The sequence below is a fragment of the Meriones unguiculatus genome, chromosome 10, assembly GCF_030254825.1.
Source record: "Meriones unguiculatus strain TT.TT164.6M chromosome 10, Bangor_MerUng_6.1, whole genome shotgun sequence".
In the NCBI taxonomy this organism is placed as follows: Eukaryota; Metazoa; Chordata; class Mammalia; order Rodentia; family Muridae; genus Meriones; species Meriones unguiculatus.
In genome coordinates, this window is record NC_083358.1 from 11,004,582 (window position 1) to 11,029,669 (window position 25,088).

At 47.9% G+C, this 25,088-nt stretch overlaps 1 protein-coding gene across 3 annotated transcripts in view; it reads right to left on the reverse strand.

The window, feature by feature from the left end:
- Positions 1–592: 592 nt before the first annotated feature.
- The window catches only part of Bco1 (beta-carotene oxygenase 1), a 34,631-nt gene continuing 10,135 nt past the window's right edge, over positions 593–25,088 (reverse strand). The window contains exons 4-11 of one of the 3 annotated variants that reach the window (XM_021638833.2): positions 24,494–24,641; positions 22,400–22,547; positions 19,607–19,830; positions 16,212–16,469; positions 7,031–7,136; positions 5,335–5,429; positions 3,898–4,009; positions 593–1,589 (exon numbers count right to left, since the gene is read on the reverse strand). In XM_021638833.2, the coding sequence (XP_021494508.1) occupies positions 1,336–1,589; positions 3,898–4,009; positions 5,335–5,429; positions 7,031–7,136; positions 16,212–16,469; positions 19,607–19,830; positions 22,400–22,547; positions 24,494–24,641 (1,345 nt within the window). In that variant the 3' untranslated portion in view covers positions 593–1,335. The remainder of the gene's footprint in view (positions 1,590–3,897; positions 4,010–5,334; positions 5,430–7,030; positions 7,137–16,211; positions 16,470–19,606; positions 19,831–22,399; positions 22,548–24,493; positions 24,642–25,088) is intronic. The other 2 variants (XM_060391905.1, XM_021638834.2) reach the window with 2 other exon arrangements.

The following is a 25,088-nucleotide window of genomic DNA, read 5'->3' on the forward strand; positions in this document are numbered from 1 at the left end:
CTTATGACTGAGAAAGCCAGAAGGCCACACCCACCCACAATTTTGTCCATTAGAAAGGGGGGAAGGTGAGAAAGGAGAGGCAGATGGAGGAAGGAGCAGTGATGACTCCCACCTTTTTTCATGTTTGTGGCTGCTTGTTCTAAGAAAAATGAAAACATGGCTAATATAATTGTTGATTCATGTTCAAGGTCTTTTTCAAGTGTATGTGTATGGGCCTCTGTGTGTGTGTGTGTGTGCACGCTTGAACACATGTAGACATATATGTGTAGACTAGAGTGGACTTTGAGTGTTTCCCTTTATCCTGCTTCACCTTTTTTTTTTTTTTCCCTGAGACAGGGTCCCTCACTGTTTGGCCATCAGGCTTCACAGACTCTCCCGCCTCTGCCTCTTCAGAGCCTGGGTCAGAGGCACACGCTGCCATGCCCAGCTTTTACAAGGATAACTGCAGGAGGGGCAAGGTGCCTGAACTCAGGTCCTCAAGTTTGTATAGCCAGCCATCTCAACAACTGAGCCACCTTCCCAGTTCCTCAAGGCCTTTGTAAGAAGAGAAAGGGCTTCCTTAAATCCATTGAACTGACTAGTAATCACTTGAATTTATTTATTTATTTATTTATTTATTTATTTATTTTTGGACAAGGATTCTGATAAAATGGAATGAGAGCTATCTAGGTGGTTTATTATGGTATTTGCACAAAGAATAACAGCAGGGCGAAATGCATGACCCCCTCCTCCCAGAGAAATGTGCAAGCTAACTTCCCCTTCCCATTGCTGGGACAAGATACCTGACAGGAGCTACTTAAGGGAGGGAGGGTTTAATTTGGCTCACGGCACCAGAATACAATCTATCACGGTGGGGAAGCTGCCTCAGGAGCATGAGGCAGCTGGTCATGGTGCAGCCCCAGTCAGGAAGCAGAGAGAGGTGAATGCTGGCACTCAAGCAGCCTTTTCCTTCAGGCTGGACCTCAGTTCATGGGATGGGGTGATGCTGCCCACACTCAGGTTGGATCTTCCTTGTCAGTAAACCCAATAAAGAAACTCTTCTCGTGGAAGTTTGTTTCCTAAATGATCCTAGATGCTGTCCAAGTTGACAGTATTAACGATCACACTTACTGTCCCCAGGTCCTACCAGTGAAGTCATTCCTTTCTTTTCTTTTTCTTTTTTTTAAGTTTTCCCACCCCAACCCCCCCAAGACAGGATTTCTCTGTATAGCCCTGGCTGTCCTGGAACCTGTGCTGTAGAACAGGCTGGCCTCGAACTCAGAGACTTGCCAGCCTCTGCCTCCAGAGCGTTGGGACCAAAGGTGTGAGCCGCCAGGCCCAGCTGTGAAGTCATTCTTACTGTGGGGTGGTCGTGGTGCTGTCCTGTGGGGTGGTGACAGGGTCATCTGAGTTTTCATCCTCCTGCCCCTCGGCGGGGGCCTGCTTCACTGCACTCTGGTCTGCATTCAGGATAAACAAGCCGTGCAGGTCCAGGTGCATGTCCGCATCAACAGAGGCACGGGCCAATTCCGTAAAGCTTTTGGCATCCAGGATAAGTAAAAAAGGCAGCTTTTGGGGATCTGTGGAGACGACGGCTGATAAGATGACTCCTACAAGAAGACAAACAAAACCCAGGATAATGTCATTTGCAGTGCTGAGCGTGTAAGCCAGGGCCTTCCCATGGGCTAGACAGCTACTCTCCTCCTGGGCTCCATCCCTGGTCCTAAGAGATACCTAACAGTGTTCCAAGCATGGCCTTGTGTATCCTCCACTCAGAGGGGTACGTTTCTCAGAGGTCTCTCCCTGTCCTGTTTCAACTCTTGCTTGATCCAAACAGGAGGGAAGAGAACATATGACAGTCTGTGTTGGCAGAAGAGAAACCTAGATCTGGAACCAGAAAACCTACTTCTGGGATAATCGCTTTGCTTCAGCTCTTCATCTTGGCAGTGAAGATAATTTCCCTCCCCCCCCCACCCCGTCTCCAAGCTCACGGGGTGCTGTGCTCATGGGGTGATCTGCAGGGTGGATATGGAAGCACTTTGTTTGTTTTCATTTGTTTGGAAGAATGGCTCCTTTCCTACTGCTTGGAACCTCTGAGTATGGAGGGAACCAAGCAGTTCCGGAAGGACATGTGGGCTAAGGTATGCCACCTGGTTGATCAGGGACTTCTGGAATTGCAAAAGCATTTGCATATTGGCGCTGTTGTTTTGTTTTGAGACAGGTCTTGCAATGTAGCCCAGGCTGGCCTTAAGCTCATACTTGCCTGCCTCCACCTCTCAGATGCCAAGATTACAGGCCATGTGTTGCCATGCCTTGTTAGCAGTGGCACTGGGATGAAACCAAATCATCTCCTGGTTGTATTGGTAACCCCAGCTTTTGTCTGTAGATTGGGATGGTCTCCGTTCCCTGGCTTACTTTCAAGGTCCAGCAGGTTGAGGAAACTTTCAGTAAGTGCCCAAGATTCCTCCCAAAGTACTGGGGTTGCAGTAGTTGGGACACATGTGCCATCAGATTGGCTTGGATTCAAATCCAACCTCTGCATATGGGGCTCGTGACTTTGGCCAATTTGCCTCACTCTGAGCCTCCCCTTAATGAAATGAGGACAGTGTCACCCCACACCCATGGAGAGAAGGCGTGAGAAGCAGTTGCCCGGCCAGGCAGGGGACTGGCCTCAGTAGGAGTGGATGCCAACAGCCCCTTGCCTTGGAGATGACGGTGGCATGGGATGCCCCTGCCTGTTTGCCAGGGTACAATCAGAAGGAAGCCAAGGCCAGGTGGAAAGCCACTCCCTCCCACCTGGGGGAAGAAGCTGGCATTCTCAGTGGGATGGCCTGCCTTCCCCTGCAGGTGTGGGCAGCCCTATCCCTGGCTTGGCTGGGTGGCGTCCCCACCCATAGCTTATTACCTTCCCGAGTATCCCCAGGGCTGTGGGCAGGGCGTTTTTGAGGCAAAGGGGTATAAGACAATTTGGCTATGTGGAAACCCACATTTCCCAGATGCTGTGAAAACTTTACATGCCTTAACAGGGGTCATTTGCGATTTGGGGCCAGACCTTGCAATGCATTTTGAAACTAAGCTGCAAGTTCTGAGAGAGCGTGTGTCACTCAGTGGAAAGGATATATAGACTCTGTGCAGTAGAGAATTTATACCTTGCCTTTGTCACAGTCTTGCCTTTGTCACAGTCTTGCCTTTGTCACAGTCTTGCCTATGAGAATTTTTTAGACTGTGGGCTATGGCAGGTAGTATAGTCTAACAATTCCATCCATCCATCCATCCATCCATCCATCCCAATTAGCTATCTGTCTGTCTGTCTGTCTATCTATCTATCTATCTATCTTTCTATCTACCCACCCAAATACCTATCTTGTTAATACAGGGTCTCAGTAGTTCAAATTCTCTGTGTAGCTCAGGATGACCTTAACCCCCTGATTGTTTCCTGTCTGCCTCCCAAATGCTGATATCGCAGGCATACGAACCATGCCCGGCTGACAATGTGCATCATGACGGAGCCTTGGAACACGTGATCTCTGCTTGGCCTCTGAAGAGCTGAACACTGGAGCTCATCTACTCAGGGTATCAGTAATTTCATGTGAGTGTGAGCCATAGTAAAATCCCAGGACAAGCAAGCTCAGGGGAGCTTTCCCGGAAATGCTCAGTTGTCAAAGGTTTACACTACAGATGGCCAAGAGCTCTGGGGGTCCTGGTGGATTACAGAAGCTGGTGGAGGGAACCTTGAGCTTGCATTCGACTTCAGAAGCGACTGAAGAATGTGGTAGTTTTGCCACTGACATATACCCAGACACACCTCTAACCCTAACCCTCATCAGGCAACCCACCTGTGGGGTGCCCCTGGGTGGTGCCTCTGTTTGATGGGTGTTCGTTAGTGTGCTCACACGGGCTCCCTTCTCCCACTCTTACCATCATCCTCATCCTTGGCACCTGGCGTGGGTACAAACAGTGGTTCCGCTGGCCAGCAGCATTCCTCACTCCACTTTAAGGAGGACTTTGTGAGAACGTCATATTTTAGTATCTGTGTATGCAGAGAAGAGAAGGATGGACCCTGTGTCTGTAAGCACACTGACTCCCTTGGAGCAGAAGGGTATGGAGGCCACCGAGGGGAGATTCAGCCCTCAAACCTACACTTGTGACACCACCACCAAGTGACATCTGTCCTAGGCAGCAGAGCCACAGAAAGGGAAGAGCCAAACTTCCTCCAACTATATCAAACACACGTGCACCTTTGAAGTTGCCTTTTTATCCCCATAGCCGAGGACCACTTGCAAGGTAAGTCCAGTACCACCTCTCCCTATGCTTTCCTCAAAAAATAAAACAAAGCACAGGTCTTCTGGCTCACAGTGGGCTCAGAACCCACAGTCCTGAATTTTTCTGGCATTTGGCACTATTATCACAATGTTTTACCTTATATAATTGAGGTGTTAAATGCCACTAATTAAAATCTGATACAATTCTTTTGTTGCCTTGAAAGCGAAGGCCCTGGAGCTGGGTGGTGGAGCCTCTCTGCCCAGAACACCTGAGGTTTTGGTTTGAGTCCCAGCATCCAAAAAAAAAAAAAAAAAAAAAAAAAGGCAGAACAAATAAAAGAGGAAAGGCCCTGTAAGTTCCCACAGGCCTGTTCCTGTATGGAATTAGGGGGACTGGTTTGGAGTGTGTGTGTGTGCTCTTGAGTGTGTTTGAACATTAATTTTTGCTTGTGAATATTTTTGTTCTATAGGTATTTAGAAACATTAAATTATTTTTAACTCATTGTTTTATTTTTACTGTATGCATCTTACAGTGTGTGTCTGAGGGGCGGGGCGTGCATCATTACATCATGCCACAGCATGCATGTGGCAGGCAGAGGGAAGGAATTGGCTCTTTCCCTCTACCCTGTGGGTTCCTGGGATCAAACTCCAGCTGTCAAGCTTGACAACACGCTCCCTTCCCCACTGATCTATCTCATCAGCTCTGCAGTTTTAGATGCAAATAAAAATGTTAACCTGAAAGAAAAGTGGTGCCTGGCCAGCACTTTGAACTGTAGTAAATACTGAGCGAATGGTTACTTAAAAACAAAATGAATCCTCCAAAGTTCCCTTCACACTTTGCCTGCTGGAGAAGTGAGCTGGCTGTTGGAGGCACCACTCCCTGGCGCTTCCTTTGCCCTGAGCCCACTGCAGCGTGTCACATATCTGGGGCTTACTAAGTACAAATGGAACATAGAATTCATACTTCACAATTACCCCACCTGACTTCCCTCCTGAATCCTTAAGCCCTGTGGAGTCTACTTTAAAGACATTAAGTTGGGTCCAGAGAAGCCAGCCTGCACGCATAGGACTTTCAGGATGCAGGAGTCAGTACCTGGGTCGGGACGGGACTCCACTGAACTTCAGCGGCGAAGATGTAGCGATATGGTTTCCCGTTGTGAGCATAGTTTATCCGAGGGAGTTCTAGGCCTTGAGAGGACAGGACGCTGATGAAATCCTTTCACTGGGGCGGGGAACTGCCCTCTCCATGCCAAACTGGGCCTCATTCCATAGAAACAGTTCCCAAGTACCACCCTGACCTTGATTCAGACCCAGATTACATCAAAGGTGGTCACAGGGAGGGAGGGACCTCTGAGAATGATGCCGTCCCTGCCAGAAGGTTCAGGAGTGAGGTGTCATAGACCAGGGGGCTTTAAATACATAAGTACCTGTAATTATCCTTGATAGAAATCAGAGACTTACAGATTTAGATCAGAGGATGCTGCAATGTTTAAAAGGCTCTCTAAAAATACAGGTGTGTGTGTGTGTGTGTGTGTGTGTGTGCGTGTGTGTGTAAACACATGTGAGAATGAAAAGAGACTTCAGAATCCACTGGAAGTTCTTCTGCATTCAGATGGTGCAGTCACTGTGTAAGTGCTAGCGGATACTGAGGCAACAGGATCACCACAAGTTCAAGGCCAGCCTGGGCTACAGAATAAGAGTCTTTCTAAAATAAGAAAATAAAATAAATTTGGATAATCCTATTCTAATCTTTATAAAGGGATGTTTTTAAAGGATTTGCGTAGCACGGGAAGTGTCCATATGGCAAGGTAAACATAAAAAGGCTGATTATAGAGTTGTGTCCATTATGTCACAAAGAGAAAGTTTAGAAGCACTGATAGGGTCAGCATTAATGAGTGCCAGCTGACACTCTACATTGCAGCTTTCATTATTTCAATTACTTTTTTTTATCCAGTCATTTTGGTTTTGGTTTTGTTTGTTTGTTTCAAGACAAGATCTCATGGAGCCCATGCTGGCCTTTAACTCACTATGGAGCTGAACATGACCACAACCCATCCCTTATCCCCCACCTCCCAAGAGCTGGTATTACAGGCATATAATTTTTTTATATTATATTTTGTTTGTTTGTTGGGACACAGTATGTGGCCCAGGCTGGCCTGGTACTCACAGCAATCCTCCTGCCTCTGCCTCTTGATGCTGGGATGACAGTTATTTATCACCACATCCAGCTTTATTATATACTCAGAAATATGAAATGCAGGCTTCTCTACATAAGGCTCCGTGGCACAGAAACTCAGCCGTGTGGGACAGTGGCACTTCCCAGAGAGCTTCTGGCTAGCTCTGGTTTAGGGTGAGAGGCTCTTTGGAATCTAGGGATGTTTCTGAGCATCCTTCAATGCCAGCACTACAGTACCACAAAGAATACTTAGCTCACATGTCATCAGGGCAGGAACGTGGGCCCATGAGTGTGGCTCCTATCTTGTGGCTTTACGCTCTGTGTGTAGCTAAGCATCTCTCAGGCCCAGTAGATCAATAACACCCAAAGCGTGACAGTGCAGAGGGAGAGACAGGAGCCTACTATGCCTGTTTAATATATCACAGCCATTAACCTACATCAACTGTGCATGTCATGCATCTAGGCATCAGGAGTGTTAGAAGCTATTCAAAAGAGATTCCCAAATTCTTTGCCTGGGGTCCCAAGAACCTTCCCAGCATTTCCTTGTCCTGTGTGGAAGGGAGGTGCCACAGAAGGGATTTGGGGACTTTCTGTGAGAAATGACACATCTTACCTTCATAGAGGACCTCAGGCTGGCAGTAGACATGGCCGTCTTTCTCCTTTAGGGCTGTTGCTTTTGTAGATGCCACCTTGATTAAAATTGAGCCCACTTCTGCATTCTTAAGAGAATAAGTTAAAAACAACAATGAAAAGAAAAGGTTATTCCCATAAACCCTTGCTTTACCTTATCCATTTGAACAGAGCTTCAAAACAATAGCCTTGCTTGGCCTCTGAGTAACCACAGGAAACAGCTATTTCATGCTGTTATTCTAAGTTAAAAATAAGTAAGATGGCCCATCCTTTCTCCAGAGGACCTGGATTCCAGTCCTAGCACCATAAGTTAGCTCACAAACATCTGTTAACTCCACTCCCAGGGGATCCAATGCTCTCTCCTGGCCTCCAAGAGGCACTGCACACAGAAGCACACAGACAAAAATGCAAACCATTTTAATGTATATTAAAAATATACATTAAATACATACATTTAAAAACACAACCATCATTTAAACTCTAATGAAGAATGCCAATGGTAACAGACTCTCCCAAGGCTGCACAACCTGTGGGAGGAAAAGTCAGGATCTGTCCAGGCGCTCTATCTCTCCAACGGAACAATAATATGCTCCAAAGAGTTAAGGTCTCCCTTTTTAAATGCCGGGTGATTTACCTGTAAAAAGGGGCTTCCATCATTCAATGGACATTTGAGGAGTCTACGGTAACACACATGTTTAGGAGGTAGCAGTGAGAGAAAGCCTCAGAGCCAGCTGCACACAGGGTCTGAGCTCAGCCATATGCTAACAAAGAACACTGGGATGAGAGTGTGAGAAATGTCACAGATACGAATAACAGGGCAGGTAGTGGAGGCTTCCCTATTTTCCGCATGCTAAGCGTGGGACTTGGGGCAAATACTCAGCTTCTCTGTGGTTCTTCGCTTCTCTGCTGATTGCAAAGATTAAATGACGTCACCTGCCAAACAGTTTGTTGTAGGACCTAGACAAACACTCTTGTTGATGATGACGTCCTTGCAGCTACACAGTAGGTCTATGGCATCGCACTTATTCTCCGAGGGTTCGATCCAAGCCCTCAGCGAGGTCTGAAACTCAGGTAACACTGAACACTTGGTGTAAGTGTTGTAACCAACAGCATTGATCTGATAACTGAGACAGCTACAGGATGACTAATAGGTGGGTAGCATATATAGAATGGATACATTGTACAAAAGGATGTGTTCTGAGCAAGTCTGAGATCTTTGACTGTTAATCAGAACAGCACGCAGTTTTACACTTAAGAATAATTTCTTCAGCCAGGCAGGAGTGGTGCACACACCTTTAATCCCAGCACTCAGGAGGCAGAGGTGGGCAGATCTCTGTGCATTGGAGACCAGCCTGGTCTACAGAGTGAGTTCCATGATAGCCAACCCTACACAGAGATACCCTGTCTCAAAAATATTTTTCTTTAGAAGGGGGCTTTCATTGAACATTTTTGAAGCATACTTGATTCTAAGTCACTGCATGTAGGGAAAGATAAACCAAATGAAGGAATACTAGCATTTTATTGTTACTATGGCTGACATCTCTTTCTCTGTCTAATTCTTCAACATCATTTTTAACTTTAACGTGGGGGCATGTGCCTGGGCACGGCGTGCTTGTGAATGGGGGCCTCTGGTGTGTTCTTCAATTGCTCTCCCCCTTAGTTTTCTTCACATGCAAGTTTTTAGCTTATCTGTCTTCTTAGAAACCCACACCATCACAGCAGAAGAAAGAACTGAGACTCTCCACTCCCTTTGCTTTTTGCCAGCACCAACAATGGCCTTTGCAGTCCCTCCCCGCCCCCGATCTTCCTCATCTTTGCTTCCATTCAATGTTTCCTGGAAGTCTTCTAGTAGAGTCTATGTTGAGGCTCATTCTTCCTTGCGTAATCCAAACACTCATCGATCACACCAAGGCCAGTTGTCTTGCCACCACCAAAGCAGATTCCAAATTCCAATACAAAGGTGATGTTTGGTGTAGTCTGGTACTTTATGGCTAGCTTTTCCTGCATTTCTGTCTTTGGTGCTGTTACCTTCCCAGAGCAAAGGACATCAATGACCGTGTTTCCTCTGAAGCAAACGGTTAGTCATGAACTTCCTGGTGAGAACTGTTAGATGGTGTGTTAAACTGTTAAACTGTGTCATTCATGATGCTGGATCTGTTGAATGGTTACTGTGTCACTCATGATGGTAGGTCTGTTAAATGCTTACTGTGCCATACACGATCGTGGGTCCTTGAGCAGCAAAGGAGAAAAAGATGACTCTCCCCCCCACCTTTTTTCCAGACAGAGTCTCTTATTGAACCTGGAACTCACCAATTAGCTATACTAAGTGGCCATACAGCTTCAGAGCTTTGCTTGTCTCTGCCTCTCCAGCGCTGGGATTACAGATACTCAATGCCATGCTTGCATTTCATGTGGATACGGGGGATGAAACTCAGGCTCTCATGCTCAGATAGCAAACACTTTAGAGACTGAGTCACCTCCCAAGCCTACCACCCCCAAAACATCCCATCTTAATGACAGCAGCTCTTCAGCTAGGAAAGAGAAAACCTGCCACAGACCAGGAGCTGAACTGAAAGGGTCCTTAGAGATTATTCATCTAGATCATTCCCGTGATTGTCAGAAGAGGAAGTTGAGGCCGAGAGATGGAAAGCAACTTGTCAAAAGTCTCACAGAGAGAAGCAGCTCCTGAGCCCACGGTTTCACATTGAGATTCTCCCAGAGGCAAGAATGTTTTAGACAGAGGGCAGAGAGAGACATCCTTTCCCATCCTGTATGTTTTAGCTGAAACATCTCCTTCCCTAACCACTCAGTCTGAACCTGCTGTGTCTGTGAGGCAGCAGTCCCTGGCTGCAATTATTTCATTCATGAAGCTTTGTCCTTCTTTGTGGTCATTTTCTCCATGATGTCAGACCAGAGTTTGCTCGCTGCATGACACATGGCACCCAGGAAGCGAATACATGACTCAATGAGCTTTTATTTCTTCACTTTCAATGGCCAAAGAACAAAGAGCATGCCTGCTTTGCAGTTTGGTGTAAGAACCCAATGAAACCAAGTCTGTGAACCAAGTAGCCCCATGCTGGGTCCATTGTAGTAGCTTATACTGTGCTGGTGCCTCGCTGGGCACATGATAGCAGCACTCTGTACCGCCCCTTCCCCGCCCAAGGCATGTCCAGCCTTGACTCACAGGGTGTTGCTACAAAGACTTTCCTAGCTCTAGCCTGAAACTGGTCAGACTGGTTAAGGGATAAACTCTTAATTTTCCACACACAGCAGTAACCTAACATGACTCGGCTGCTTTTAGCAGCCAACCCCTGCCCAGCATTGAAAAGAAATCAGCCAGATTTCACCAAAAATCCCACAGGCTTGCTCTACCATCCTGGTGCCAGAGGGGATTTCCCAGGGAAAGCAGGGAGCTCAGAAACCTGCCCATAAGCAGCCGAGGTTATACTGGTTTCTGTGTGGAATCAGAACTCATCACTCGCTATGTGAGTTTGAGAAGACCCTTGACCCCACTGTGTTGGCTTCCTTCCCCATCTGTAAATGGGGTGAAGCAGAGTAGTTTTCTGTCTGATCTCAGGAAGTTATGGTTACGTAAGCATCTGGTGCTGGGCCAAAGGCAGTTATAACACCACAGACATGAATTCAAATCCTGACACAATCCCAATGATGAGTCTTTGACGTTGGGCAAGTTACTTTCCCTCTTAACTGTAGACTCTGGGATAAAGCATAACTCAGAGGGCTGCAATGTGAACTGGCAAAGTGGTTAACAGTTCTTAAAATTTGCAGGGCCTGGGGCAATAGCCCGAGTTGAGGCCCACAGGTCCTACACCTAAATGTAGCAAGCTAACTGAGTAAGAACAAGTCACACTCCTGCCCTGACACAGGTGCTTTTCTCACTAGGACGAAAAACAACCTATTTGAATGATAGCAGCTCCCCCCCTTCCCAGAGAGAAAAGAAAGTTGATTGCATTCCCATAGTTGGTTTGCTGGGGTCTTTAAAGATGGGCCCCATTCAATCCCTCAGTCTATAGTAAAGGAAGCCAAGTCCCATAGAAGGAAGTGACACAGAGAAGAGCCACATGTGGCTACTGAGACTTTAAAATGAGATTGAAAGTTCTGTGGGCCCTAATGCTAGCCGCATCTCCCATGCTCCACCACCACACTTGTGTTTGGTAGCTACTATGACAGGCAGAGAGAACATTCCAGCAGCACAGCAGGTTCTGTCTCAGAGGCTGCCCTGGAGGAAGGAGTATGGATTGAGAAGCCTAGGACCCCTTAGTTCTTAGCCACATGAAATGGCCCAGTGATAGCCTCTCACTCCAGGCTCTGCTGAGAACCACACAGATACCCCACTCAACACCCTAAGGCTCAGCCAGTCCCACACAGCAGCAATACCCCCTGTTCTTAGGAGGACAGAGGCCAACTCTCAAACAAGTGGGTCCCCAGTTATTCAAAGAATGGGCAGGTATGATGGACAGTTGCCTTTCTTGGGAGGTATGACCCCTCAGCCCTTTGAACCTCGCATCTCGTGGAGAACGGGCCATGCTGGAGACAGAAGGGACAGGCTGAAGTCTCTAAAGCGGCAATCTCAGAGCAGGGCATCCCGCCATAGAAGTCTCAGCGCAGAAAAGCCACTTACGGCAGGGCCCACACTCAGTATGCCCTCCATGGTTGCTGCTTTGTCTTATTCTCATGTATTCACGTCTGCCTTTGGAGGCAAAGCCCAAATCTGCTGGCCCAGGATCCGAAGCTACCTCATGTTGGTCTAGCGTGCCTCCTGTGGCTGCCTCTGACCCATGACAGCGAATGCTCACAAACCTATCTCCAACATGCTGTGGCGCCCTTCGGGATGAGGGCAGGGCAGCTGGCCCACTGTCCGGACATGCCGAGGTTCCTCCCTGCCGCTCCTCCTCCCCTGCAGAGCCCCACCTAGAGTGCCCGCAGCACTACATAAACAGCTGGGGTGTTGGGGGCCCTCCCGCACTGTCTTCCTTTGACCTCAGCTGGTCTAAGCATCAGGGGTGATCATGAGGTCCTAGTCCTCTGAGAATAATCCCCCATTATCTGCTCTGGGCATAAAGCACTGCTCCCTGGGACACGTCATGAATGCTAACAGGAAAACTGTGCCCTCTGAGAGACTTGGCCTCACGTTTTCCATCCATTCATCCATCCATTCATGCATTCATGTATTTATTCATTCCCCATGTTTAAGAGTTTTTAAGTGCAGGGATGACCTCTGCTAGGCGGAGTCCCTGCCCTCTAGGAGCCTGTGTTTCAGCAGCAAGAGGGGATCAAGCAAGCTTGAGTGTCACCCTAGAGGGTTCCACTGCGTACACACGCTCCTGAGAGGGGGGTGCACAGAGACCTAAAGGACGAAGAACTCTAAGCCCAGAGAGCCACTTCAGCACATTTTACAATCACTCAGGATGCTCTGAGTCCAGGGAAGCTCAGCTGACACCAGCCTGAGCGTGGGCTGGGAAAGTGCTGCCGATGACTCCAAGCTGTAACTGGAGAGAGTAGGCAGGACTCTAGAATAGGCCAGTAGGGCAGCAGAGGGGACACTGATGGCCAAAGGCCCCTGAGTGGAGGGCATTTGAGAAGGCAGAACTCTCCTTGGAGCCAGGCCCTTGGAGCAGGGCGTGTGTGGCTGTGTCCACCTACCCAACTTTCCCATTTGTACATCCAGGTGGCTGAGTGACTTGAAAGCGGGGAAGCCATCTTTAAGGGACAATAAACAGCAATTAAGCAGCGTGGCCAGAGCCGCCCATCCAAGGGTTTGCTCTTCTTTGCTGATTTCAAAGCACCTGGTGGCTACAAGGTGGCTTTTAAAGACACATATAGAAACCATTCAAGCTTGGTTCTGAGGAAGTAGCCATTTTCCCTGCGTGATCAAAGGGTATAAAACCTTAAGTGGGGGCAGGGAGAAAGCATGTCTCTCTACCTACCTCAGTCCTGGGCTGAGCTCAGCCTTGTGACTCATGTCCTGTGCTCTGCGACACCCTATCTTCCTAGACCAGCCGACACTCCTCAGTGCTGCATTGTGGGGCTTTCCCAGTATAAGGGGTGCAGAGGCAGGGCTGGCAAGACTTTTATGGGGTGCTGTTGATCACACAATAGCTCTTTTCATGAGGGTGGGAAGCAAATACTTTCTGATACTTTTAAGTCCCTTCAAATCCCGGTATTTTTTTAAAAGAACTATGAAAGAATTGAACCTAGGGCCTAAGTAAGCATAATATCATTGAACTTATAGTATATTCTTGTCCTGGTTTTTAGATTTTATTTTTATTTTGAGGCAGGGTTTCCCTAAGTTGCCCAGGGTGGCCTTAAAATATTCAGACCTTCCTCCTTTAGTCTCTTGAGTCCTTGGGGTTATAAGCACCAAGAGACCAATCTGCCTGCTTCCTTCCTCCTCCCCCTTTAAAATTACAATTAAAACAAAAACAATAGATGTTAAGGTCTTACCAGGTAGCCTGCCAACTTAGCCTTGGCCTTGCAATTCTCTTGCCTTAGTCTCCTGAGTGCTGGGATTATAGGCATATGCCAAAGTGCTCAATTGGTTGTCTCCTTCCTTCCTTCCTTCCTTCCTTCCTTCCTTCCTTCCTTCCTTCCTTCCTTCCTTCCTTTCTTGTTCAATGTCATATCAGGGATCAAACTCAGAGCCTCACTGTACCAAGCATTCTTTAAACCCCTGTTTTGCCTAGTCTTATGTCAACTTGACACAAGCTAGAGTTATCTGAAAGGAGGGAGCCTCAACTGAGAAAATGCCTCCGTGAAATCTGGCTGTAGGGCATTTTCTTAATTAGTTATTGATGGGGGAGGGCCCAGCTCACCAGCTCACCCCTGGGCTGGTGGTCCTGGGAAAGTAGACTGGGAGGCTGGAGAGATGCATCAGCTTTTAGGAGCATTGGCTGTTCTTCCAGAGGTCTTGAGTTTAATTCCCAGAAACCACATGGTGCCTCACATCCATCTATGATGGAATTTCCTCTTCTGGTGTGCAGATATACATGCAGACAGGGCACTCATATACATAAAATATATGAATAAATAAATCTTTAAAAAGAAAGAAAAGGAAGGAAGGAAAAAAGGAAGGAAAGAAGGAAGGAAGGAAAGAAGGAAGGAAGGAAGGAAGGAAGGAAGGAAGGAAGGCAGGCAGCAGATTAAACAAATTGTAAGGAGCAGGCCAGTAAGGACCAGGCCCATCCATGGCCTCTGCATCAGCTCCTGCCTCTAGGTTTCTCCCCTGTTTGAATTCCTGTCCTGGCTTCCTTCACTGATGGACTATGATGTGGAAGTGTAAGCCAAATAAATCCTTTCCTTCCCAAGTTGCTTTTGGTCATGGTATTTCATCGCACCAATGTTTTTACATTTTACAGTTTTTTTTTTCAGCTCTTAAAACGAGGCTCCCAGCTTTTCCCATAAATTGTTTTAGTCATCAAGTGATGTAAAATAAACAAAGAGATAAAATGCATAGCAAAGCACCTGGCATAGAGGGCTCCTTCAGTAAATGGGAGCTGTCACATTTTAATTGAGTTCAATTTGGTTCCATTTAAATTAATTATATCATGAAGTCAGGGAGTTCTGGGGCCAGGAGCTTCCTCATGCTCAGAGCCGTGACAGCAGCGCCCTGACTGAAGAGGACTCTTGGCCCCGAGGGTCATGCACAATATGAAGAACAGTAATTCAAGCAGGAGAATCGTGCAGGCTGGTGGTACTGGATCCCTCCCTTGGACCATTAGCTGAATATTTCAAATGAGAGCACAGAGAGATGTCTAGATAGATAATTGTTAAAAAAGGCAGAAGGCAAGAGACGCTTGGCCATGTGAGAAGATGAAATGTGGCTACAGACTGCGATATGGAGGAAGAAGAAAACACTTCTGAGTAAGAGAAGCCAGAAGTGCCGGCCTGGGTGCTTTAAGACTCTGCCAACATAACGTATTTGTACAGGTGACACCTTACAGGCTGGGAGGACTCTGTGGTTGCCTGGGGCGAGGAGAGCGTTTCTGGAACATGACGGCTAAAGGGTGAAGAGTACGGGATTTCTTTTAGGGTGGTAAAAATGGCCAAAACTGAGGGTGGGAATGGATGCTCTGACTATAACAAAGGACAATGAATTCAAGTCTTTAAATGGATGAAGTCTACAGTGTGTGAATTACATCTCAATAGAACTGTTGAAGAGATGCAAGTAGGGCTGGAAAGATGGCTTAGAGGTTAAGGGCACTGTCTGCTCTTCCAGAGGTTCTAAGTTCAATTCCCAGCAACCACATGGTGGCTCACAACCATCTATACTGGAATCTGATGCCCTCTTCTGTCACGCAAGTGATCTACAGATAGAGCACACTTATATGTAAAAAAAGAAGAACACTGTTCTTCCAAAGGTCCTGAGTTCAACTCCCATCTATGGTGAGATCTAGTGCTCTCCTCTGGTGTGCAAGCATACATGCAGACAGAATGTTGTCTAAATAATAAATAAATAAAATTTTTAAAACGAAAAGATACAAGTGAAATATACATGTTCATTTGTGTATGTATGTATCTATCTGTCGACGTATCTTCGTATCTATCCATCTGTCTGTCTAATTATGTAATGTGTATTCAGAGAGACTGGAATAAATATAGCGTTCATCTTGCATGGTGGGGTTCATGGGAATCGTTTGTTTGTTTGAGACAAGGTCTGACTACATAGCCCAGGCTGGCCTCACCCTCCTCAGTGCTGGCAACACGGCCTATGTTACCACTCCAACCCAGGTTTAAAGGGGCATTTCTCTCTCTCTCTCTCTCTCTCTCTCTCTCTCTTTCTCTTTCTTTCTCTCTCTCTCTTCCTTCCTTCCTTCCTTCCTTTTTTTCCCTTAACTTATATAACCTAAAGTTTCTACAGAAACTAGCTAGTTTTAGAAAAACACTGAACTTTTTTTTGAAGAATGCTTCAGGACTGGGGCTGAGAGGGTATGTTGCTCAATGGTAAATTATGTGTGAGGCCCTGGGTTCTATCCTTGCAAAGCAAAGCAAAGCAAAGCAAAGCAAAGCAAAGCAAAGCAAAGCAAAGCAAAGCAAAGCAAAGCAAAGCAAAACAAAGAAATACCAGTTCAATGTCAACCAGTGTCAAAATGAATTTCTGCCCAGATTCAGGGCTGTCCAGAAAGCAGAGAGTCCTCTGAACATACTACCTTGTCTACATGGAGGGGCACAGCGAACCTCCGGAGAGTGGGCACTGAAGTAAGCCTGGAATTCTCCTCAAAGTCCTGGTTCAGGTTGGCCAGATAGAAGAGATCATAGAGGCTGCTGTCCTCATAGGCAATGACATCAAACAGAACACAGCCATCCTCCTCATAGGCGTTGACGTGATGGAAGACCACCATTGGGTCTGTGTAGAACTTGGTTGGCACAGGCTTTCTGGTCCTCTGGTCAATGATATGAATGTAAGTCTGAAAGAAGATGCCCACCCAGGAGTCAGCTCACTGTCTGATACACCAGAGATCACAGCACCCAGGCCTGTCCTAGCTTGTGGCCATGTGGACGTCCCTTTCCCCATTCTGAGCTCTGTACCCACCTCAAATGGCCAGGCAGTGCTATTCACAATGGCCAAATTACAGAATCAGCTAAGGTGTCCACCCATAGATAAGTTTTTTTTTTTTTTTTTCAAAATTACATCTCTATATATGTGAATGAAAGTAGAAGGCGAATAGGGGATGAATACAAAGTGTACAATACGCTTGAATGGAAATACCATTATAAATCTATCACTTTATGTACTGAATATTTTCTAATACATAGTTACAAGGGGCTGCAGAGATGGCTCAGTTGATAACAGTATTTGCTGCGCAAGCATGAGGACCTGAGTTTGCTCCCTAGCACCCACGTGAAGAAGCCAGGAATGGTGGTGCACCTCTAATCCCAGTGCTTGGGGCTGGGGGCAGGGACAGGAGGATCCACGGTGCTTTTCTGGCTGACTAATCTGTCTGAATTAGTAAGCCACAGGCCAGGTAGAGATACTGTTTCAAAAAACAAGGTAGGTATAACACCTGAGGTTGAACTCACTGTGCTTGTGCTTGTGTATACATGTCTATCTGTCTGTCTGGCTATCTACCTATCCATCTATCTATTCCTCCATCAATCATTCAATTCATCAAGTACACTACTGGGCAATTGCCACCAAGGATTAAAACTAAGTTTTACACACACACACACACACACACACACACACACACACACACACGCTTAAATAACTAAAAAACGAAACAAAATCCTGCCAAACTGACAGGCAGGCAAAAGCCTTCAGTGAATGGGGCTGCCCTGCAACATTTCTGTGACATACAGACCACAGGAGGGTAACTTTCCCACCAAGGTTCTTGGGCAGCCTTTGGGGAGGGCCCCAAGAATACATTGCTGTGGTTTTAGCAATAGACAAGCTCCCTGGGCACACCCATGCTGGTAGAATCTAAATGCCAGGCTCTATGTGAGGCTGAAACTCCTAAGGTCCTGCTCTTCGGTCCTCTCTCCCACACACTGCAGAGCAGAGCCCACTTCCCAGGGCTGCTAGTCAGAGCCACCCCACCTGTCCTCAGGGCTGCAGGGGAGTGGGCCCAGCTCTGGCCCAGGTGGCCTGGCTGTGTGTGACCAGGCTAATATCATCCTGGGTGGTAAGGAGCTATCTCTACAGGACAGTTGTCTGATACAACCTGCCCCCCCTTCTTTCTCTCTCTCTGAGCAGTTCTATCTTCATTACCTTCTTGAAGGAGGAAGTGGCTTCTTTAGTCTGGTTGTTTTCTCCCCTCCCTCAGAGGCCACAGAGGACAGCTGTGATGTCACATGGGGGTGGGGAGTGTCAGTGTGGACAGGTAAACACAGGAGTGATTGGTTTAGGCAGTTTCTTCACCGTGACCCCAACCCTAGGCCGAGCACTTGGAATTTTATGAAAGCATTTACTTCCAGTTGACTTCTGGAGCCTGGAACCCTGTAGCCCGGGGCCTCCTCACAGCCACAAATTCCAGACTTACAGGTCTCCAAGCTCCTGGCAGTAGGAGAAACCCAGTGTCTCTGAAGATGGCTGCAGGGAGTACTCAACCTGAGTTGACTTCTGTTCATTCACACTACGAATACAGAAGCTCTTCTGAGTACCGGGTACTTCGGGACAGAGAGACACGAAGCGACTCCTTTCAAGGACTGTACGTGTGTGTGGAGGGAAACCCATGAGAAACATAAAATTGGTAACACATCAAGGATGAAGGGCACTCTCAGGAAAAATGAAGTAGGGGTGGGAGCTAGAGAAAGCCAGCATGGGATTTTTCCGCAGAGAAGCTCAGGAAAGAAGGCCTGGGGAGTCAGACCAGTGAGGGAGGAAGCCATCTCATTCCAGGAGGAACAGAAGACCGGGAGGCCCTCAGCAACTGGACATCAGAGAAGATACCCTGAACAGCGAGGAGTGGGAGGCTGTGTGAGGGGACTGAGGGGGTTGGTGAATAGAACTTCTGAATGTTATTCTGAGAAATCTCTAGGAGGTTATCAGCAGCGGTGGACCTCTTCTGCCTCATTCTTCTCCCAAGGAGGCACGATGGGTGGCTCTCGGGCATATTTGTACTTGTAAATGGAAGTGGGTGTGAGTGTCCGGAAGCACTGATGTGAAGAGTCAATTGATAATGGCGAGTTTCTCCAGAATGGGGAGCGGAGACAGGAAGGAAGAGGAGGGGAGGTGGTGGGGAGCTTGGTGGGAAGGAGGTTTAAAATAGATGCATAATTTTGAGACAAGGTCTCATGTAGCCCAGGCTGGCCTTTAACTTGCTGTGTAGCTGAGGATGACCTTAAACTCCTGATTCTCCAGTCTTTGCCTCCTCTGAGTGCTGGGATTGCAGGCATTCACTACCAGGCTTATACAGTACTGGGAATTGAACCCAGGGCTTCATGTATGCTAGGCAAGCACTCTACCAGCTGAGCCACATCCCCAGCACGGGAAAGGGATTTTATGTGCGGCCTCCTATACTAGTGTGTTTTTATCTGAATAAATAACATTGAGAATTGTTGCATATTTGTCAAAAGCAGCAACAGCAAATACATACGTAATACATACATGCATGTGTTTAACATCCATCCATGCATGCACACACATGTAGACACTCATCTGCACATGAATGAAACACTCATGCATGTCTAACTGTTTTCACTCCCATCTGTGGAACCCAGTGTCATCCTGACAGCTAAGCTCCCCACATCCAGGACTCCCTCCCCCCAACACTGTATGATGAGAATAGAGGTGCTGAAGGAGCCTTCCTTAGAGGGTGTGCAGGCCCCATCGATGGGTGAGGACTCAATCCCATAGCGACTGTGCATCTGGGGATGGTTTGAGGAGCCTTGTTTGCCCAAGGTCACACCCTGGTTCCCGGGACAGTCTGCATTTGGAAGTCAGAATGTCCTAATACAGGACCACTCTGATGACCCCATCCCAACATCACAACCTGCCAGATGGTGGCAGCTGCCTGCAGAGAGACTAAATGGCAGTTAACGGCCCCTCAGGGTAGCCTCCTCCTCAGTTCCCCTGGGGTGAGAGAGAGAGACAGGAAGGTCTCACCTTGTCCTCCCTGCAGAATGACATGCAGGAGGCCCAGCTCACCCCCCTCACGTATGCGGTGGCCATCTTGAGGATATCCAACTTAAAAGGCTGCTCCAGAAATATCACATAGTTCTCCGTGACTCCAAAGCTGTGGTAGTAGCTGGGGGAGAGGAGCGAGCAGGAGGGGATGGAGCAGAACACTTCCGCGTGCTTCAAGGGGCTCTTCCCTTTCTTCTTGGTCCCTGGAGAAGAGCAAACCTGGAAATCTAGCAGGATAGCCCCATCACCCACACCGTGACCATGTCCTCAGACGTGTCCACAGGACCCAGATACTGAGGAACTCCCACTAAAGCCCACCTCCCGTGGCCTCCACTCCAGCCCGGGGACTAAAGTGAGACTCCAGCTGCTTCTACAAATGCACCCACTGCTTCCTGTGAGGTCTGACAGTTTCTGCTCCCAGGAACAGTCGCCCAGGTGAGCCTCTGTGACAGACACCAGCTAGTTGGTTCTCAGGGCCTTATGTAGTCACTGCATGGTCCTTTGGCAGAAGCTGCCGACCCTGTGCAGATCCATGAATATGCATGGGGATGGTGATCAAATGCAGAGCTTCCCAGGGGTGCCCTTCCTGCAGGCTTAAGCTCTTGTGTGTTTTGGAGGAGCCAGCACATACAATGTGTTCCACAGGGTTTCTACCCATTGTTCTTAATACTACCCGGAACAAAACACCCATAGAGGACTAACTACCACTGTGATGACAGACTGCCTGGTGTCTCAGGGGTGAGGTAAGCATGTTTACACGCACAGGCGCATGGGACAACCTGAGCTGTCATTGCTTCTCAGGCGTGCCCTTGCGTCTTTAGATAGGGGTTCTCACCAGGACCTGGAACCTTCGCATCCCACTAGTGAGCCCCAGGGATTCACCCGTCTCTGCCTATCCAGAGCTAGGATTACAGGCTTGAGTCACAACGTCTGGTTTTCTACATGGGCTCTGAGGATCAGACTCAAGTCCTCTACTGACAGGACCATGCCTCTAGCCAATGAGGGACTTTTACATGTAACATGGCCATTAAGCTAAGCTGTAGGATGCCCATTTTTCACAGACGAGCAAATGAGGTGAATGGGCTACCACAGTGATCCACGTCATAGCCTTGAGTTCTTCCTGTGTTGTTAGGGGGAAAATTACCCAGAAAAGCAAGCAACAGGACATGGGGTAGGGATGGGAGGGTCCATACCTGCCCCCTGCTCTAACTGCAGTTCACAGGCCTCTGTTAACACTGGAGGCCATGGTTGTGTGTGTGTGCGCGCATGAGTGTGCCTGCGTTCTGTTTTTTGAGTCCTCTGTAAGCATGAATCAGCCCTGGGCAAAAGGCCTCCCCACCCAGTCCTGGGGCTGATCTATAATGAGTTCCCTGTCCATGTCCCCACCTCTCTGTGTCCACCTGTGCACACGGTAAACAGCTGGCAGGTGGGAGGGGATACTGTGGGGCTGTGGGCTAGTTTTCCCCACAAATGAAGAGGAACACAAAGCAAACTGAGATGAAAGGCCCAGATCTGGCATATGCTCCTTGCATAACGTCAGGGCTCCTGTAAGCCATGTGACCAACACTCTGTCACCTAATCTTCTGAGCCTTACAGTTCCCTGTGATATGAGAAGACCCCAGGCTGACTCTAAGATGCTCGATTGGACCACACATCCTTCATCAGCTTAAGTAACGAGTTTCACTTAATAATATTCATGGCATCTTTTGACCTGGGGGAGGCTGTGTTTCCAGCTTCTGGCAGACCTGGGTAGTTTCCTACAGACTTTAGGGGCAGGGAGCAGGTAGGGACTGTCAGGGTCACAGATAGAAACTTGTTTCCTAGGCCAGAAGGTCAGGTCAGACGCCCTTTGTGGCTTCATCTGCTGGGTGTGGCAAGCAGGAGGGTCCGAGACAAACACAGGTCGGGAGCCTCACCCTCTTCCCCCTCGGGAACACGCAATCAATCACTGGCCTGGGCTTTGCTCCAGGACCCGGCCCTAAGAGGAGGAGGTCCAGAAGGCCCTGGGAACAGGGTGTGGATCTGGAGTGGATCCCAGCAGAGCTGAGCACCCCGACAGCCCTGGGAGCCTGGCTGCAGGATGGAGGGGCGGCACAATCCTTGCACACAAAAAGTTTGACAGAAGATATATATATATATAAAAAAAAAGACTAAACTAGTATCTAGAGAAAATGTTAGAACAGGCTAAACAGACGGATGGATAGATGATTGGATACATGGCTGGGTGGATATATGTGTAAGTAGGTAGGTGGTTGGATGGATGGATGGATGGATGGATGGATGGATGGATAAATGCATTGATGGATGGATGGTTTAGCAAACAGATGGGCAGTAAGTGACTGAGTAATGGGTGAATGCACAGGTGAATGAGTGGTGAAGAGGTGGATAGGTAAATGGATAGCTGGATGGATGGGGTTGAGAGAGTGAGTGAGTAGACAAATGGGTAGATAGATGGAAGGCTAAAGAGGTGAATGGATGGATGAGCGGATAGATAAAATAGTGAATTCATGAATTGGAGCCTGAAAAGCAGGAGGTTAAAATAGTGACAGTATTTCTTTTATCCAATATAATCTCAGAAATGTCTCTTTCATGTTAAAGGAGAAAACCGAGCTCTTCCCCAAAGGATTTTTGGATTCGCCTAAACGACAAAACCAAACTTAAGGTCATCTGAATAATCTTTGGAGGAAAGTCCTGCTCTGAGGAGTGTGACCAACACAATCCTAGACTCCTCAGCTAGGGTCACCGGGCTGTTAGGTTCCCAGAGTGACCTACCTGGTGATGTGGTAGGGATCTTAAAGACCACGTATTTTGTCCTTCCTTTGTCCACGATGGACGTGCCCATGTTAAGGACATTTCCAGCTGCGTCGTAGTGAGGGTGCGAGGTAGCCAGGTTTACAGCCACGTACTTCCGGTAATCAACCTGCCAAATACAAAAGCCACTCCTTTTGGTAAAGAGGAGAAGATGGAGCCCCATAAGCACTGGATGAGCCTAGGTCTAGGATGAGGGTGTATCTCTTTGCAATATCTCCTGATCGGGGAGGAAAGGCATAATTTGCCTTTAGAGAGATGTCCATTCTCAAGACCTGATATGACCTTGCATTACTTCTACGGCAGAAGTCAGTTGTTGGGAGCTAGTGAGCAAGCGTTTGTTTTGTTTTGTTTTGTTTTGTTTTGTTTGTGTGTGTGTTTGTATGGCCTGTAGTTCCCATCCCAAATCCTGAACTTGTTAAGATCCTCAACATACAGAGACTGGGTGCCTCATAAAAGAAGGCTCTGACAACGATGGCGGCAGCTAGATTGCCACTGCCCAGCCAGTCTCAGTCACTGCTCTATGTCAATCCTATTAAGTCATTGAATTCATCCCTGTTGGAGTCCACAGAGGCAGAGCTGCAGCTCTCCAGGACTCTCACAGTTTTACTCTGGAAGCGGAGGTTATACAATCCTTAAATCAGGAATTCTCCTAACAGGTTGACCGGTGATCCCTGCTCAGAGCAGACCACAGCCAGAAAACAATGGGATGGCAGGGACTAGTTGTATGCCCTTCGCCAGGACAACACAGCCAGCCAAGAGGTAGGCAGGGCTCTGGCCTACTGGTGTTTCCCAGTATGCATCAGTTGAGCCCTTGCCACCTAGTTTATGTGGAGCTGGATGTAATTTCCCAGCTAAGAAAAGTGTTCAACTTAGCAGACTGTTCAAATGCCTTAAGACAACATTGCAGCTTCGAACAAGCAGCCGGAGTAAACTGATGTAGGGTCTGTTAAATTTCATGGCAATGCTGGCCCAATGCTCCCTTGGAAGTGGTTCTGGCTGCCGGTGCCCTTGTTCTCTGAGTAATATCTCCCTCTGCAGGTCGCTGTGGGTAGAGCCCCCTGGGTCCTATAAGAACTATGGATAGGATTCTGAGTTGTACCCATCTTTCAAACATACAGGAGAAAGTCCTAACCCCAGCGCTTGTGAATTCGATCTCACATGGCAGTAGCGTCTTTGAATGTGTAATCACACAAGGTGATGTTATGCTGTGTGAGAGTGGGCTGTGGCCTCACGACTTGTGGGCTTATAGAACACGGGAAGTTGAAGCACACAGATGTGAAGGGAGTACCGTGGGACTGAGGAGGTGGAGACTAAAGTGACATGGGTATGACCTGAGGAACACCGAGGGTGAGTGATAAGTGTGGGAGCTGGAAACCACAGGAAGGATACTCCCCTACAGCCTGCCAGAGCCTGGCTCTATCGACCCATTAGATTTAGAATTGTAACCTCCATAAACACAGGATAGTAAGGTCTGTTATTTTAAGCCACTTAGTCTACACAACTTTTAGGGATTAGGATATGCTCTAAAGATTTGTTTTTATGTATTTTTAAATTTGTACGTGTATGTGTTTATGTATGTGTATGAGTGCAGTACCCGCCCAGGCCAGAAGGGGCATCAGATCCCCCGGAGCTGGAGAACGGAAAGATCATCTGTAAGAGCAGTGCATGCTTTTAGCCACTGAGCCAGCTCTCCCGCCCTATGGGGACACATGAGAAGGCCATCATGAGGAGATTGCACCATGTGGACGTCCTAGAGTTCATCAGACAAGATGGCTACAGTGGCATTAGATGGAACATCTCATCCCATCATGCAAGTGTCCCATGGTTAACTGAAGTATAATTCAACAGCACATGCCTGTACTGTATATAGCAACCACTGGGAATGAATGCAGCTGCAAAGACGGACAACATGCAGTCCCTGCTTAGTAACATGCTAGATAACTGAAGGCCTCAGAGGAGTGAGTTCCTGGTAGACAGCTTGTTTCCCCCCGAGGGGTGGAGAGTGGGGTTCCTTTCTTGGGTCAGGAAAGGATGCTGACCGTAAGCCTACAATACCTTCTCCAAGGTCTCTAGAGTCTGGGGGTTGATCTTCCTGATGTAGTTGGTCTCCGTGGTCGCGTAGAAGTCGTCGCCACACTTCATGATGTTGATCAGGCAGTTGTCCGTGAAATCGGGGATGGTGTGGGACAAGTAGGAGAAAGCCCTGGAAAGGACGCGGGTTGTGTTAGTGGCTGTGACCGGCCAGTTCTGCTCTCGGCGACTTCTTACCATTTACCGTGTTCTGCTTCAGCAGAACAGACAAAAGACTCTGGGTCTCAGTGGGTCACCTGAGGACTCTGGAGGACTGAGGTGTCAGGTTCCCCACACAGTCCCCAGCATGGGGTCAGCCGGCAAGTGAGGTGCTGGGCAATGCGGTCACATGACACTCCTCCTGAGTGTCGAAGGGATGGGGTCTCCTCAGCTAGAGGCAGCAGGCGCTGGTATGCATCCAGCTATTTTAAGTAGCCTTGCAGATATCAGACCCGTACCCACAATGCCTCCCACCTCCCCCCAAAGCTAGCAAAACAGTAAAGCTCTGCTTTGGCAGAACCCCATTGAGTGTCTCAGATTTGTTCAAGAAATTATTTGTGTTTTTTTTTTTAATTGACTG